This window comes from Lonchura striata, chromosome 5, assembly GCF_050655825.1.
Source record: "Lonchura striata isolate lonStrDom1 chromosome 5, ASM5065582v1, whole genome shotgun sequence".
In the NCBI taxonomy this organism is placed as follows: Eukaryota; Metazoa; Chordata; class Aves; order Passeriformes; family Estrildidae; genus Lonchura; species Lonchura striata.
Genome location: NC_140707.1, coordinates 48,760,298 through 48,775,731, shown reverse-complemented (window position 1 = coordinate 48,775,731; position 15,434 = coordinate 48,760,298). Strand labels below are relative to the sequence as shown.

At 41.1% G+C, this 15,434-nt stretch overlaps 1 protein-coding gene across 2 annotated transcripts; it reads right to left on the bottom strand.

Moving 5' to 3' along the window:
* Positions 1 to 4,682: 4,682 nt before the first annotated feature.
* On the bottom strand, positions 4,683 to 15,409 carry PSMA6 (proteasome 20S subunit alpha 6). 2 transcript variants are annotated; one of them, XM_085580493.1, is made up of 7 exons: positions 15,249 to 15,409; positions 11,451 to 11,545; positions 10,571 to 10,652; positions 10,256 to 10,411; positions 7,135 to 7,313; positions 6,400 to 6,494; positions 4,683 to 5,291 (listed from the first exon to the last, which is right to left on the bottom strand). In XM_085580493.1, the coding sequence occupies exons 1-7, from the start codon at positions 15,322 to 15,324 to the stop codon at positions 5,288 to 5,290; spliced, it is 687 nt and encodes a 228-aa protein (XP_085436619.1). In that variant the 5' UTR covers positions 15,325 to 15,409; the 3' UTR covers positions 4,683 to 5,287. The 2 variants fall into 2 exon arrangements, with proteins under 2 accessions (XP_085436619.1, XP_021398368.1); XM_021542693.4 differs by having other exon boundaries at positions 4,683 to 4,892.
* Positions 15,410 to 15,434: the final 25 nt, after the last annotated feature.

Genomic DNA, 15,434 nt, shown 5'->3' with positions numbered 1-15,434 from the left:
TCCCTCTTCCCTCTTTTACATCTGCACTACAGCCAATTTGGACCCAGAGTAAGACGACTGCAACAGAGAACTGAACCAAACACCCCCCCCCCCCCAGTGTTTTCCTTCAATTAAGTAAAGAGAATGGCTCTTTACAAATACAAATGAGCACCACTGCTTGCTGAAGGAAGAGCTGCTGTGGGGGGGAGGGGGGAACGCAGGGAGACTGAGCACACCTGCAAACATCACAGCAACATCAGATGGCAATCAGTGGCATCCCTATTCCTGCTCATGCAATCCTGGTTTATGCACATTCATGCTATTTTTCTCCATCAGCCAGTATATTTGACTCTCTAACTTGAGAGAGGGCTGCTTTCTAGTCTAAGGAATCTCATAAAGGATTAAATACCTTATGTTCACAACTCTTCGTGCCACTGGGTGTCACAAGAGTCAGTTTTCCCAAAGAGGAAATAAACACAATTTGCTGGCAAAAAGTTGAAGTCTTGGCTTGCGTATGCTAGTCTGCACTGCATACTATGCAGCTAGAGGCTCTGAGACAAAACTTAATTCCAGAGGCTTGTGGTCCAATGCATGTATCAGCTAAACCACAAAGACAGGTAGGAGATAGCCATGAAGTGCATCTGCAGTGCCAGGAAGCTCAGCCACGGTTGGTAGGTTCTAGAAAGAACCAGGAGAAAAATGCTATCCCCAAAAAGTGGACGCACACGCTACTTGGAAGATGACTCAGTTCTGCCAAGCAGTTAGCTGCATTTTGACTTAGTGATACGCTGGCTCTATTTATTCATCAGGTTTATAGTGAACTACCTAAGAGTTATCATATTTAACACTGCAGCACAGATTTTTCATTAGAACATGGTGACATGGGTAAGACCATTACTACAGAAAAGATGAGTATGCTAAGAAAATCTTAGAGAAGAGCAGAAATACTGTGAATAATAGGGGTTTGTCAGTCACTTAAAAATGCAAGTTTATCTATATAGATATACTACAAAGGACTGGTTAAAATGTTTCATGGGGTTTTCTAAAATATGAGAAGCACAATAAACAAACAAAGTCCAGACTATTTTAAATAGCTTTGCATAAGCATGTGATTATCCTTGTTTTAGTTTGGGCATGAGAGCTTTACTGTTCTAACAGAGCCTGAACTACAGGATGTCTTGCATTGTTTCCAAGTCATTTGGGTTACAGCAAAACAACAGAACAGAACAAATTGTTACTAGCAAGAACTGGCTGGAGCAAGCTGTCACAATTTAAAAATTTCCCATCTGAAAAAGCAAAAACTCACTGATTATAAAATGGAAAGCAATGTCCCTACCATTACTACCCTGGTAGTGTAGCTTTTTTTCCTAGAAGAAAACATGAATACTGGTCTCATGAAAACATGAAAACTTGGTCTCATGACCCAGTAAGGCTGCTGTTTTACAGAACTCAAAATAGCAGGCTTTGCTTCTGTGCCAGGGAAAAAAAAATGGGAAAGTTATGCAACTTTTTTTCTTCAGAAGCTAGAAAATGACAGACATAGTTCTTTGATCTTAATTCCAACAATGTGTGCTGAAACAAAATACTTCTTATTTGGTAAACCTGGACATTGATTTAATGCAAAAGAGGACAGAGAAGGTAAAAAAGAATGCCTCATATAATTCCATGTCATTAAAATTGTTGTGATCTATCTGTATATAGTCGCCCCCTCTGAACTCCCCATCTACCCCTGTCCTTAGACTGTCATCAGCTTTACAGTGAAAAGATACAGCCAAACATTGTGCATTACACAGTAGAACATATTGCTCTTCAGACATACCTGAAATCCTACAGAAGTTCACTGCTGCCTGTTTTGGGTTGGGTTGTTGTGTGTTAAGAGAGGATTTTGCAAGTGGAGATTGACCACAGTGACCGTGAAGCGATCAGTGTTGACAGGAGGAAAAGTGCCAGGAAAACTTCATCTCTAGACACAAGGAGAGCAGACTTCAGGCTGCTCAGGAAGCTAGTTAGTAAATTGGGAAAATGCCTTTGAACACCTAAAGGATGCAGTCATTGATCACAGCACTTTGTGAAAGTCCTGCTTATCAAACCTGATTTCCTTTTATGGCAATAGGTAACTCACCTAGTTGATCAGGGGAAGCCAGCTGATCTAATCCTTTTGGATTTCAGTACAGCTTTCAATACTGTCTCTAACAGGATCCTTCTGGACAAGATGTCCAGCACACAGCTGGATAAACACATCATGGGATGGGTGAGCAACTGGCTCCCCACTGAGCTGCTTCTGTTTATAATACATACCATTGGTGTCTTTGGGGCTCCATTTGCATGGAGAGAGGGAGGTTGCTCATCAGAAATCCAGATGGTTTTCAGAGTTCAATAAATATTGATTTACCTAAGCTGACTGCATGTACTTGGCATTTGCATCCTTACACTACAGCAGAGATAAAGAACACTGGTAATGTAAGGTGGACAGTTACAAGGCAGTGCTAAGCCAGTACAGGTTGCACTGATGTAGGTCTGGTATGCAAATAAAACTTGATCCTATTCCTGTTTAACTACTTGTGCATTCACACTGTAACTGCATCTGCCAGTTTTCAGCACTGGCACAACAAACCACAAACACATGGAGCAACCCCAAGTCTGGTATCACTCTTTCTCTACCCAAACTAGGAGCACCAGGATTGTACCACACATACTCCTGTTTCTTTGGAAGTGCCAGGTTTGAGACAGCAGGTGATAGTAGCTACAGCTCAGCACCAGCTACAGCTGTACAGCTTGGTTGCAGGTGATATTTGCTCCAGGGTGTGAAGAATGTAATTATGTGTTATGTCTAACACATGGGGGTTTCCCATTCCATCAGGCAATCCCACCTGCATTGTTGCCTTATCTTCAGTAACAAAAAGCTTTGACTAAAAAAGAAAAATCCCCATTATTAATATGAAAAGAGAACCATGAATTTTCTCTACAGGGAAAAATTCTAGCAAAAATGTCATAAAAAAAGGCAACATTCACCATTGCCTTTATAAAAAAAAGGGCAACATTCACAGTTAAAATATTGTAAACAGCTTATTTCATCTCTGAACACAAGATGGACATTCTGCACTGCAAAACAGGCAAGGCATGAACAAACATCCACTGCTCTCAGAACCACCCCCTGAGTTATATGGTCCCATAAAAGCTCCAAAATTTAGTATTCTAGGACTTGCAGTGAATTTTGATCCTGAACACTATGCAAATGTGCTCTAGTCATATGGATCCCTGATTGCTATCTTCCCTTTAATTTTTTGTTCAAGAAGTTATTAGTGACATTTTCCATACATTGTTAAAGCTGATCAAGAACAAACTATTGATGGATGATATTTTATGGCAGACTAAATAATGACCTAAGCCTACTCAAATTTCAGGCTGTTATACAACTGGAGTATGAGGAAGAAAGGCCCTAGGGGTTTTCAGAAACTGAGCTATCACTGGCAGCTGAAATAACACAGACCTTTCTAAATGTGCCATTAGCTGCACAAATGTGCTGATTGTTGCACAGACCCACACAGAATTCTCAGATAACCAACCCAAAACCAGAAGCAGGGGTGCTTATCTTATCTACCTGGCATAAGGGAAGGCGAAATTTGGAGGCATGAACAGAAATCCAAGAAGTTTTGTAAAGTTCACAATTCACTGTACATCTGATTCTCCTCAACTCAGTTATCACATAAGGTTAGCATTACCCTTCATTAAACACAGAATTGTAGCTTCTTTAGTACAATGAACTTGAAAAATACTTATTCGAGGGGCTTTAACTGTAAAGCACGAAAAAATTAACCAGTCTCAGTTTCTGACAACTTATGAGGTCTTTCCCAAATGCCTTGAAAAAAATCAAAGAGAATTTTTGAATAATTAAAGCCAATATGAGAAGTGGACAGCAGAGGAATGAAGGTAAGGAGTAGTTATGTTGCATTAACTGGCATTCTTTCAAGGAAACTTGTGTGCAACAACTAAAACTGCCTAGTAATCTTCCCTTTCTCCTCAGTACCTCCTCCCTCACAACTTCATAATCTCCCTATTTATTGCTATTTACTGCTGAGGCTAAAACCTCTTCAATTAAAGCAAAATAAAAAAGGCTTTTTGCTTCCCAGAGACCTTCCTGTTCAAGGACTTTGTCTATTGGCCCTGTCTAGCCCCAACACTGCCCAAAGCCTCAAAACCTGGTAGGTGACTAAGCCAAAATCCCAAAGTATACTACACACAGAATATTTTCCCTAAATAAATGTCAGCTTCAGAGCTGTTTAATTATAGAAGACATCTCTTAAATCCACTACATGCACTGCAAATAAATCAGTCCAAAGAACTGGACTTGGACTCGCTCCTCAAGCTTTTTCCTTCTGCTTTTGCCCTATATCCTCATATAAACCTGAGCAAATAAGGTCCTCCTAACTTCCCCATGATTAAACCAGTAATGTTGTGAGGCTTTCAACATCAGGCCATGAACATGAATTATCTTAAGACACACACACCACAAAAATTGATATTAACTTTACACAAAGAGCCAAATAGCTCAGATGAAAGATACAGCTCAGAGCATAAAATTTCTCTTAAAATACAATTAAAAGGCAAGCAACTACCACAGAAACACTAAAAGTCATCAACCATTTTGATGACAATTTCATAGAATTGGAACTTTAAAAAATAACTTTAAAAGGAGACACCAAGAATTTCAAAAACCTCTGTTTTATTTGTACAGAGTAAAATACATCATATAGCGAACACTGTTTTCCACCCATAACCTAAAACCATTATTAAGTGTTTTCTTTTCTCCAAACATCCTGGCCAGAAGCACAGACAATGGAAATGGGAATGCTAATTAGTCTCTCTCTGCCAGAGCTACAAGGTGCACATCAATCTCTGCTTCTGTAAGGATCCTGAAAGAACAAAAAGAAATCTTAAATAGCTTAAATGATTCTTCCCCTTAAGCTTCAATATTACAACCTAATATCTATACAAATAAGTTACAGCAATGCATCTTTCTGCCCTTTAAAGCCCTGCTGCCAGTGCCACAGGCTGACATTCCAATTCTCTTGAAAAATAAAGGAAGAATCAAATGCACTAGAGAGCAAGGAGGTAACAAATGATAGAAAAATAACAGGTAATTCCTCATGAGTAATGCATTTGCAAGTTGAGACCTAGTGAGAAGGTAGCTTGATCCCTTGAGTGGCAGTAGAAAAGGGGTCATGCAGCTCCTGTCTGCTTTCTCACACTGTGCTCCTCTGTTGTCCTCAGCACACACCACCAAATGCAAAACCACCCATCACCATGTTCACCTTAAAAACATTAGGAAGGAAGCACTTAAAAGACTGAACCTGTAGGAACCAAAGGTTTGAAGTCTCTTCAGTCCCCACTTACCAAGTAGTCAGACTAAAGTAACTTTGTTCCCAATTTTACTGTTCCATCTTTTTAAATAAAAAAATAAAAAAAACCCCTCAATTAAAGACTAAAGCAGAAATAACTCTATCTCTCTGCAGCAAGCCAGGCGTACCTACATTTTAGGTAAGCCATACCTGGATGGCTCTTTTGCACTCTAAAAACTCCCCAGAACTTTTTCTCCCACATTTCATGCATTCTCCTGCAGCTATACACTGAGCTGTGAGAAGGCTGTCAAGTGCACTGTATGCCATGTGAAGCTTTCCTGCCCTCAGCAGGAAGACTTCAGGTGTTGCCTTGATACACTGGCCAAGTAATCTTAGTGCACACAGTGTGCTGCAGGCAATAATGGAGGAGGGAAGAAATAGCAGGTGCCTTGTTTTCATGCTAGATGGGAATGCAGAGTACTTGGAAAATAGATCAGCCATTTTCAAATCACTAGTGATTTTTAAAATCCATGATCTTTTAATCTTATGAAATTTAAATACAGTTTTCCAAACTATACATGTTAAAAAATGCTAACTATTAAAAGATGAGCAAGAATAATTTAAAGATTCATTTTAGAAAAAGAATAACAAATTTAAGGGACTTGTAAATATTCCATAATATAAACCAGACTTTACTGCATTAGTTAGTATGACTGTGATTTGGAAGTGGACCCCAGATACCATTACTATGAAAAATGTTTATGCTTCTAAGCATGAAAACACTTTTAGACCAGATGTAACTACATTCAGTCATCAGAGAATGCAATACCCTTTTAAAACATGAAAGATCTCTTTTCTCTACTAAATCCCTTAACCATGTCACACATTTTAAAACTGCATTATTCTTTTTATACAATGTTTTCTACCCCTACACATTTTGAAGAGTTACAAGTAAAAAACCCTTCAAAACTTCAATCTCTTAAATTTATACCTTTTCTCAATTTACGATTACTCAAGAAGGTAAAACTAATTGCACATAATCAAAGAAACACACCAGGTTTTATCAACACTGATTGCTTACCTGAACTTAGGATTTTCCACTGTGACTACACCAACTTCTATTTCTGAAGGTTTGAAATCAATGGATAGTACAGTAGACAGACATGTTATTGCTGTCTGAAAGATGACAAAACCCCTAACATTAGAAAGAAAGCACTATTTTTTTTTTTTATTTATAGACATAGCATTAACAACTATCCTTCCTTCTGGTTTAAAGTTACTTCTTCTCACTTCAAAATCTCAGCTTAGAAATTCTAAATAGTTTCCCCTTGCTACAGAATACAGCCCCCTTCCAATCCTCTCCCTAAAAAGCCTAATCTACAAAAAGCAAAGGGACATGTTTTCGTATCAGAAAAAGACACAACAAAACCAAAACCTTTTATCATGCAAAGATACTGTTTGAAATACCTTCTAATACAAAGATTATTTTAAATTTCACTAAAAGTTAAGTCATACTGGTATTCCCAAAATCAAGCACTGTAGTAACCAAACACCAGTTACAGTGGGAGTGCTACAATTACAGAATCTGCTTCAGCTAATATAAAGCAAAAAAAGCAGATTAGATGACCATTCAAACACTTGCAGAATATTTTCATATAATTTTCTAGTTAGTATAGCTATATTTGCTCTGGCAGAAATAGAGAATTGTAGGGAAAAAGGAAATGCCTAACTACATTTCTCTGCATTGCAAGACTACATGCAACATATTCATTAAAAAATACTTTAAATAAATTTTAATTTCCTTCTGCTAGCCTACCTCTACTGTTTGTTCATATGTCCAGTCAAATTTCTTCTTTACTTTCTTTTCAAGAAAACTGGTTGACTCTGTCTGTTTAACTCCTGCAGCTGTGGCCTTGAATCCACAATAGTAACCTGCTGGATCACACTTGTATACCTGAGGGCCGTGTTCTTCATCAATACCAATCAAAATCATACCTTGAAGAGAAAATTTGTTAATGTATTTTTTTCCCCAATTTTAGCAATTTTATTCAGCTGAAGAACAGAATGGATACTCCTCTCTGTGAAAAAACATGCATGCCAGCAGTGCATCTCTGGGAATCAGTCCCATACCTGGAGCTGTGGTTTCCCTTTTATCTCTAATTTGCCATTTCTTACCAGCACCTCATTACCACGAGTGCAACCCAGTTCAGCAGAAACTATATTTCTGTCATTCCCAAAGAAGGCTACTCATTAAACATACAAACATTTTTGCCATGCTCAGTGTGTAGAGCACCACAAAGTCAGGAAATAAAGTTTACCAAACCAAAGCTCACATCCTGTGTCATATGACACAGAAGTATAAACAATAGTTCTATTACCATGTGCCTTTTACTAGAAGGCATAAACATGCTGAAACTAATGGAGATATTAAAAGATCAAATTTAGATTTCTTGTTTGTAACCTTGAAAAAACAGTGCATTACATTTTCCTCTTTAAACTAAAAAAATCTGAAATGAAAAGTGGAAATATCAGGACATAACTGAGTCTTTGAAGATCATCTAAGTGTTTTGAAGCTGGATAGTTTTCAAGTAACACAAATTGACCACATCACTGAAATGCATGTGTTCACCCTCACGTCTTGATTTACAGCTGCATTGCCTCAACATGCATATTAAAAAATAAGTCAAAAGCAATACTTGCAATAAAAAACCAAAACAGAACAAGGTCATGGTTTTCAATTATTTTCACTTTACACTTGTGTAACTTTCAGCTAGTAGTTAGAGGTGATAAATTTCTGAGCAGCTATTACTACAACATAAAAAAAAAAAAAAATCCCCTCATATTTTCAAAAAGGCTAAGGGAAAAAATGAAAAAGACATTTTTATTTATGTACTATAAAAAAGGAATTTCCAGCAGTATCAAGGCATGGGAAATGCCAAGGGAAGAAAGAAACAATCCTTCCTGAAAATTACAAGCACGCAAGCATAGGAAAATTGCCCCATCACGGAAACTTTGGCACAACTCTGAATGTTGCTTCTTTAGTCTTAGTGCCTATTATGGTTACAAGAAGTGATTCATCAATTCTGAAACTATTCCTCCTTAAAAAAAACCAAAAAAACAAAACCCAAAACCCAACCAATCAAAAAGAAACTCAGAATGTTTAATCAAAAGGTAATTGAGGAAACCTGTTAAGTCTTTTACCTCAGTTCCTGAACAGCCTAACAGTATGTTTATAATTTGCTTACAGTCCAACATGAGAAAACAAGTCAGAACCAACCCCAGAACACACAGATGAACAGGAACATTGACAAAAAATGACTCAACACACAACTTCTTTTTAAGCTGCATTTGCCGTTATAAAACAAGACATGTAGAAATATTTGCAAGGAAAATATTTTAGGCACTTTTTCCTCTACATTATATATATATGATAGCTACGTTAGGAGCAAAAATTTTGTATATCTGTCCTATAAATACTATTTAGATTAAAAAGCCACAAAGCCTGCACAAGGATAATTCACTCCCCATCTCTCTCTTCTAACAGTGATGTTCACCCAGACACAGTGCACTGGGTTTGCATGGCAAGGTTTTGGTAGTGAGAGGGATAGTGTTGGCTTCTGTGAGAAGTTGCCACAAGTTTCCCCTGTGTCCCAAGGAGCTGAAGCCAGCCAGCTCCAAGACCAACCTGCTGCTGGCTGAGGCCAAGCCCATCCACAATGGTGGTAGTGCCTCTGGGATAGTGTATTTAAGAAAGAAGAAAAAAAAAAAAAAGAAAAAAAGAGAGAAGGAAATTGCAGAGAGAGAAGAGAGGAGCGAGAATAGGTGAGAGGAACAACTTTGCAGGCACTGAGGTAAATGACGGAGGGAAGGAGCTGCCAGAGCTGAGATTCCCCTGCAGCCTGTGGTGAAGACCACGGTGAGGCAGCTGTGGCCCTGCAGCCCACGGACATCATGGTGGAGAGACATCCACCTGCAGCCCCTGAGGAGCCCACGCTGGAGCATGTGGATGCCTGAAAGGGGCTGTGGTCCCACATGGAGCCTGTGCTGGGGCAGGCTCCTGGCAGGACAGTGGTGCTGTGGAGGAAGGAGCCCACACTGGAGCAGCAGTTCCTGAAGGACCGCACCCCACATAAGGTGGGGTCCTTGCTGGAGCAGTTTGTGAAGAACTGCAGCCTGTGGGAAGGACTCATTTTGCAGAAGTTCCTGGAGCACTGTCTCCCATGGGAAACACATTGGAGCAGGGAAAGAGTGTGAGGAGTCCTTCCCCTGAGGAAGATGTAGCAGCAGAAACAATGTACTATGAACTGACCACAGACCACCTTCCTATCTCCCTGTGCCATTGTGGGAGAGGTAGAGAACCAGGAATAAAGTTACATCTGTGGAGGAGGTAGGGGGAAAGTGTTTTGAAGATTTTGTTTTACTATTCAGTATCCTATTTTTATTTGCTTGTTAATAAATTCAGTTAATTTCCCCAGGGTGGATCTGTTTTGCCCATGGTGGTAATTGGTGAGTGATCCCTCCCTGCCCTTATCTTGACCCATAACCCTTCCATGGTATTTTTTCTCTTCTTTGTCTAGCTGAGGAAGGGACTGATGGAGAGGCTTTGGCAGACACGTGGCATCCATCCAGGGTCAAACCACCACAAACAGACACAGTTACAAGCATCTCCTGCTCACAGGCATCACTGCACAGTGCAAACAGACCAGGCCCCAAAAACTAAGGTGAAATAGGATCAGAGAGGCTATATAATTTCAAATTCTGAGTCAATGGTAAAACCATGGCTCCAGTTCAAGACCTACAACACTGCTCCCTCATTCTGCTGTTCACCCCCTTACTCCCTCAGTTACTCATTTTGAAAATGGGTGAGAATTTCTTATATGTGAATTTGCACACTTAGACAAGAAACCGTAAAGATCATTTTCATAAACTGTACTTACAGCAACCAAGGGGCCTCATTTCAGCATTCTGTGTATAGACCTGAGAAATATCTGCAATCCTTTTACACAGCATATCCACAGGGATGTCATACCCATACTTGTACTTCCAGTTAGCAGCCTCATAGCGGGCTCTCTGCACCTGGGATCTGCTGTCAGCTAGACAAAAAGAACTAATATTAATTCCACTGAATATGTACCATCTTTATTTCTAGCATTGCCTGAGAATATAAATTCCAGGTCCAACTTTACATTGTCTTTAAATATACCCATTAGAACTAGGAAAATTCTCCAAAATCAGACTGGTGAATTAAATACCTGTCATTCCTGTCATCACGCAGCCAATATTTTCAGTAATTTTGAATAAATGAGTCACTGTGTTGGAATCCAGTAACTTGTCCTAAAGAAGAAACAGAAATAGTAAGTAATAGCAAACACTGTCCTTGAAGTTAAAAGAAAACAAACAAACAAACAAAAAACCCCCAAACTCTGAATCCTCTGGTCTTTACAGAAGAGCCCAAAAGGACTCATAAACAGCTAAAAACTCTCTTTCAGGCTTTCCAATGTTTACTGCTGTAGGCATGTGAAGGAAGAAACTGGAGAATAGGGAAGATTTAAAGCACAGATCTGAAGAAGGAGAAGAACAAGAACATGATCAACATCACAGTCCTTTTCCCTCTGAACAAACTTTGAGAACCCACATACAAAAGATTGCTCTCTTACTGCATGCTGCTCTTCAAACATAAAAGAATTTCCCCTCTTTTTCAACAGTACATCATCACTGAGCTGAAACACTCATGAAAACCTGCTCTATGTGCTATTGGTATCACATTTTCTCAGCAGAAATTAAAGAAATGAGGGAACTGATTATGGACAACTCAGCCCTTACAAGCCAGAGCAATGAATGCAGCAAGCAGGGTCACCTCAATATACACTCAATACAGCAGGGTCAACTTGTATTTTAGATTTATCCCTTCAACAGCTACAGAGAAAACGCATATTCCGTACTAAGTGAGAAAATGTACAATTGAACACTACATGGAGCTAGAACTTGTAATAAGCAGAATGATAATTAGATATTCAGTTCAAATAGAAATTTATGTCAGTGCTAATAAATATAATATCAGTATTGCTGAGTCTCACCCCATCTTTTTTCCTCCTCTCCTTCCAGACCTCCCTTCAAGAACAGACTACTTACAGGTACTTTCTTCTGTGTTACAATGACTGCAGAATCTTTCCCACGAACAGCTACAGATGTAAGTCCACCTTGGTTTATGGCCTTAAAGGCATATTCTAGAAAAACATACAAATGTTAATAAAAAACTTGTGTCAGAGACACTAGTACAATTAACAATTTCCCCCAACACATGAATCTCACCAATTTATGGCCTTTTAATACTTTAATACTTGCACAACGCTTTGTGTCCTTAAAATCTTTAGTACAATGTGCATTGACTCTCTTCAGAAAACCACTGTCACTGCTTCCTCGAAATGTTTCTTCTCATTTGACTTTTTGGTCAGTTCAAGCTTAACAGCAACAGAATAAAGTTTTATTACAAAAAGGCTGTTCTGAACTTGACCAAAATTGTCCAACCTTAATCTACAGTAATTACAAATTCTTACAGAATAATTTTTGACATGAATTTTAGAATTTTAAAGGATACTTTTTTAATTTTTTACTGATATAGATGAAAACTGGCAGGATGACACAAGAGGCACAGGAGACAGGTTTTAACTATCATATTTTCTGACTTGACATTTAAACACTGCAATCCTTTTCTTCACTTTTTATAGTGAAAGCTACCAATTTAACAGTGTTATTCATGTAAATACAATGTGTTAAGAAGCAAACACTAAAGTAACAGTCATTAAATGATCCATGAAATAAATTTCTCTTGACTGTCGGTTTCAAAAGCCTTAGGCACAAGAGCTTTAAAAACTGTTCACCTGACAATATTTGACAAACATTCAGAAATTCCTAATATGTGGCTGAGTGGTAAGTTTCAGACAGCAGATAAATGTAGGTGAGTTTTTTCATTAGCTACACACGTGAACCCAGAATTTAGAACACGTCTACAAACTGCACAGTAAATTGCTAAAACTACCTTAAAATAATGGGAGCACAAAACCTGGCTATTTTAAAAGCTGTACTCAGATCTATAGACAAGACTGCACAACAGACAAGTAATAATCTGAAGATGAAAAAAAATTCAAACCTAGTATATTAATGTTCAATCTGCTGAGTCAGGGTTGACTGAGGAAGGGCTCATTGTAGTGTATTTATGGCACTGTATTTACTACTCTCAGACATCAGAGCATTTACTGGTTACCCAAATGTGCCTTAAAGGATGTTTCCCCTTTCCCTCTGTACAACTCTGCCCACCTGGGATGATCAGTGCCAACCTGCAGCAGAGCACAAACCCAGTACAACAAGAGCCAGCACTGCCTGCAAATTGGTCATGCTTGAAGCCCTGAGCACAGGCTTTGCAACACTTGTCTATTTATCTGTACAAGCACCTGAAGGGAGGGTGTAAAGCCGATGGACAGAGCCAGCCTTTCTTCACTGATGCCCAGTGACAGGACCAAATCAGAGGTGACTGAGCACTGGAAAGGTTGCCTGTACTACTCAAAACCCATCTGGAAACACTCCTGGGCATCCAGCTCATCCAGATGGGCTTTCTTCGGCAGGGACTCAGAGGCCAGATGATCTCCAGAGGGCCCACCTGATCTCAGTCATTCTGTGGTTCTGTGACACTTAGGTGGCACTAGGAATAGATGCCTATCACAAACTAATTTTTGTTCACAACTACCAAAAACCAAGCTTGCTAAACTGCATCCCCTTATTACCACCTCCATTGCTCAGTTTTCAAGGAAACTGCTAATTGCTATGTATGTATTTCAGCAGCATGGCAGACATCCACTCTGAAAATAGCAGCCCCTTGCTGTTCCCTGAATATATGGCAACAGCCAGAAATTTCACTGTAGTAATTTTCTTCACCTCCCAGAATTCCACTCAGAAGAAACGTCACCTTTGAAGATTGAAACTAATAGGTGGCAAGAGAACACTGATGCTCTGAGGGATTTTAACCACAGTAATGCGAGACAACTGTTAAGTTTTCTAATATGTGATCAAAGGCACATGAGTTTTCTGAGCTTTGGAAGCAGAAGACAGACCTAAGACAAAGTATAGGCATTTCAGTCAAAAATCACTATGCTGGAAATCTCTGTTCCCATACTGCCAAATTCCAGAAAAAACTCAAGTTTTAAGGCAATCTTAAAGCAACACATGTCCATGCTCATCCTTGACAGCCCCTAGCTAACCTTAATCCAGCGAAGAGACAAAGATAAAACAAAACCATCTAGATGTGGACATCTGATTGCAAGCAAACACGAGATTTCTGCCCATGCTGTAACTGGATGCTGGCAAACAGAGACACCCATGGGGCACCATGGCCGAGTTACCAGCCTGGCTGTGAGTAAAGTGAGCTCATTCTTGCTTTAAGTTAACTATGCACATCTACATATTTTTCTTCCTATAGCACGTAGGTACATAAAATAGCTTTAAGACAGCTTCAGGCTGTGTGCAGAAGCTCTCAAATACACATGCAGATACTTCTTTCCAAGACACTGTTAAAAGTTATGGAGGTACCACACATTTCTCATACATTAACCTGCTGGCTAAATATACCCCAGAGGCAGAAAACCAAGGCTCAGTTTCCTCTCTGCTACAGAATGCAAAAACAATTCCCAACAAGTAGTACTGTGACAGTGAGAAGTGATGCAGACCAACCAGCCTGTTTTAATGCCAGTAGAAGGTTGGAGCCTAGGACTCCTCTGCCACAGTACCACTGAAACCCTGTGTGAGGAGGCACTCTCCCTACCATTCCTATGTATAAGGAATAAAAAGCATTATACATGCTCCAGGTACAAGACATCGCCCATATGCAGGTATCTAGTATAGGTAACTTTCTGTCTGTGTAGACACCTACACACAGGCACCTTCCTAATTCTTCCTTGCAGAAAGGACTGCTCAAGACTGGGCCACCTGTCCAGGAGGCCTAATCCACACAGGCTTCTTCCTGAGAAAAACTCAAAGGCAGTCACAAAAAAATATGTGGCTGCCACAGGCAATTAATACAATCTGACTGCAGCAAGCTCTTTTCCCGGAGAGCAGACGGATTTAGGGACATAACATGCACTGGATGTGCAGTGAAGGCACTGCAGCTGGGGAAGGCAGCATCAGGATGATGCTGCAGAACAGTTCATCTGTCCCTGTTGAGAGGATCCTCCAGGGGCACTCTCAGACTGCTGTCCTGCCAGACTGTGAGCCAACTGTGTCCTGCACAGGGAGCACCAGGACGTGCACTGCAAAAACAGGAATAACAGCATCAGTGGCTTACAGAAGAAGCTGAAGCTTGGCTTCAGATTATTCCAAGAAACCTGAAAACAAAGGAAGGTTGCTGCTATCTCACAGGCCACAGTGAGCAGAACAAGCAGCATTCAGGTGTAACAAGAAAGTGCCTGAGTTCCGTCCAAGAACTGGCTTTGTCACTCTGCCATGCAGGTTTTGAGGCAGCTCAAATCTCATTTCAAACAGCTAACACACTTCTCAGATCCCCAAACGCGGTGCTCCGAGGCTTGGCAAGATTCAGTCAAAGAAACACTTAAGGGAGAGTCCTCCGGCGGCAGGGGACACTCAGGAGCCCACCCTGGCTCTCCGTTTCCTTATCGCACGCCAGCATCCCTTCCCCGCGCCCCCACGCCGGCACGGCCGGGCCCGCCGCTGCTCCACGCTCCCACCGGGCTCTCCCCACGCCCCGCGGGCCAGGCCGGCTGGGAGCCGGGACCCCCGAGCCCCGGGAGGCGCCGCGTCTCGCCCCGTGGCACGGGCCGCCGGGCTCGGCGGAGCCTGCGCCGGCCGCCCGCGGCCCCGCTGGGCGGGCAGGCCGGGCCCGTGACGGGGCAGTTCGGGGCGGCCCCGGGCGCGGACACGCACCGACTTGGTAGAGGCGGCCCTCGGGCGAGAAGATGGTGATGTGCCGGTCGAAGCCGGCGCTGGAGCCGCGGGACATGGCGCGAGCGGCGCGGGAGCGGCGCGCGGCCGGGGGGAGCTGTCCGCGTGCAGGGCCCCGCCGCAGCCGCAGCCACCGCCGGAGCGCTTCCGGGTCACGCGCACACCCCG

What these genes read in the sequence shown, in the direction of transcription:
- PSMA6 (XM_021542693.4), bottom strand. Translation starts at nt 15,324, where the DNA reads ATGTCCCGCGGCTCCAGCGCCGGCTTCGACCGGCACATCACCATCTTC. An exon ending in CGTGATGACAGGAATGACAG is followed by an intron (nt 10,412 to 10,570) that starts GTATTTAATTCA and finishes CTTTTTGTCTAG; the next exon opens with CTGACAGCAGATCCCAGGTG. An exon ending in AATGAGGCCCCTTGGTTGCT is followed by an intron (nt 7,314 to 10,255) that starts GTAAGTACAGTT and finishes TTTCTCTTCAAG; the next exon opens with GTATGATTTTGATTGGTATT.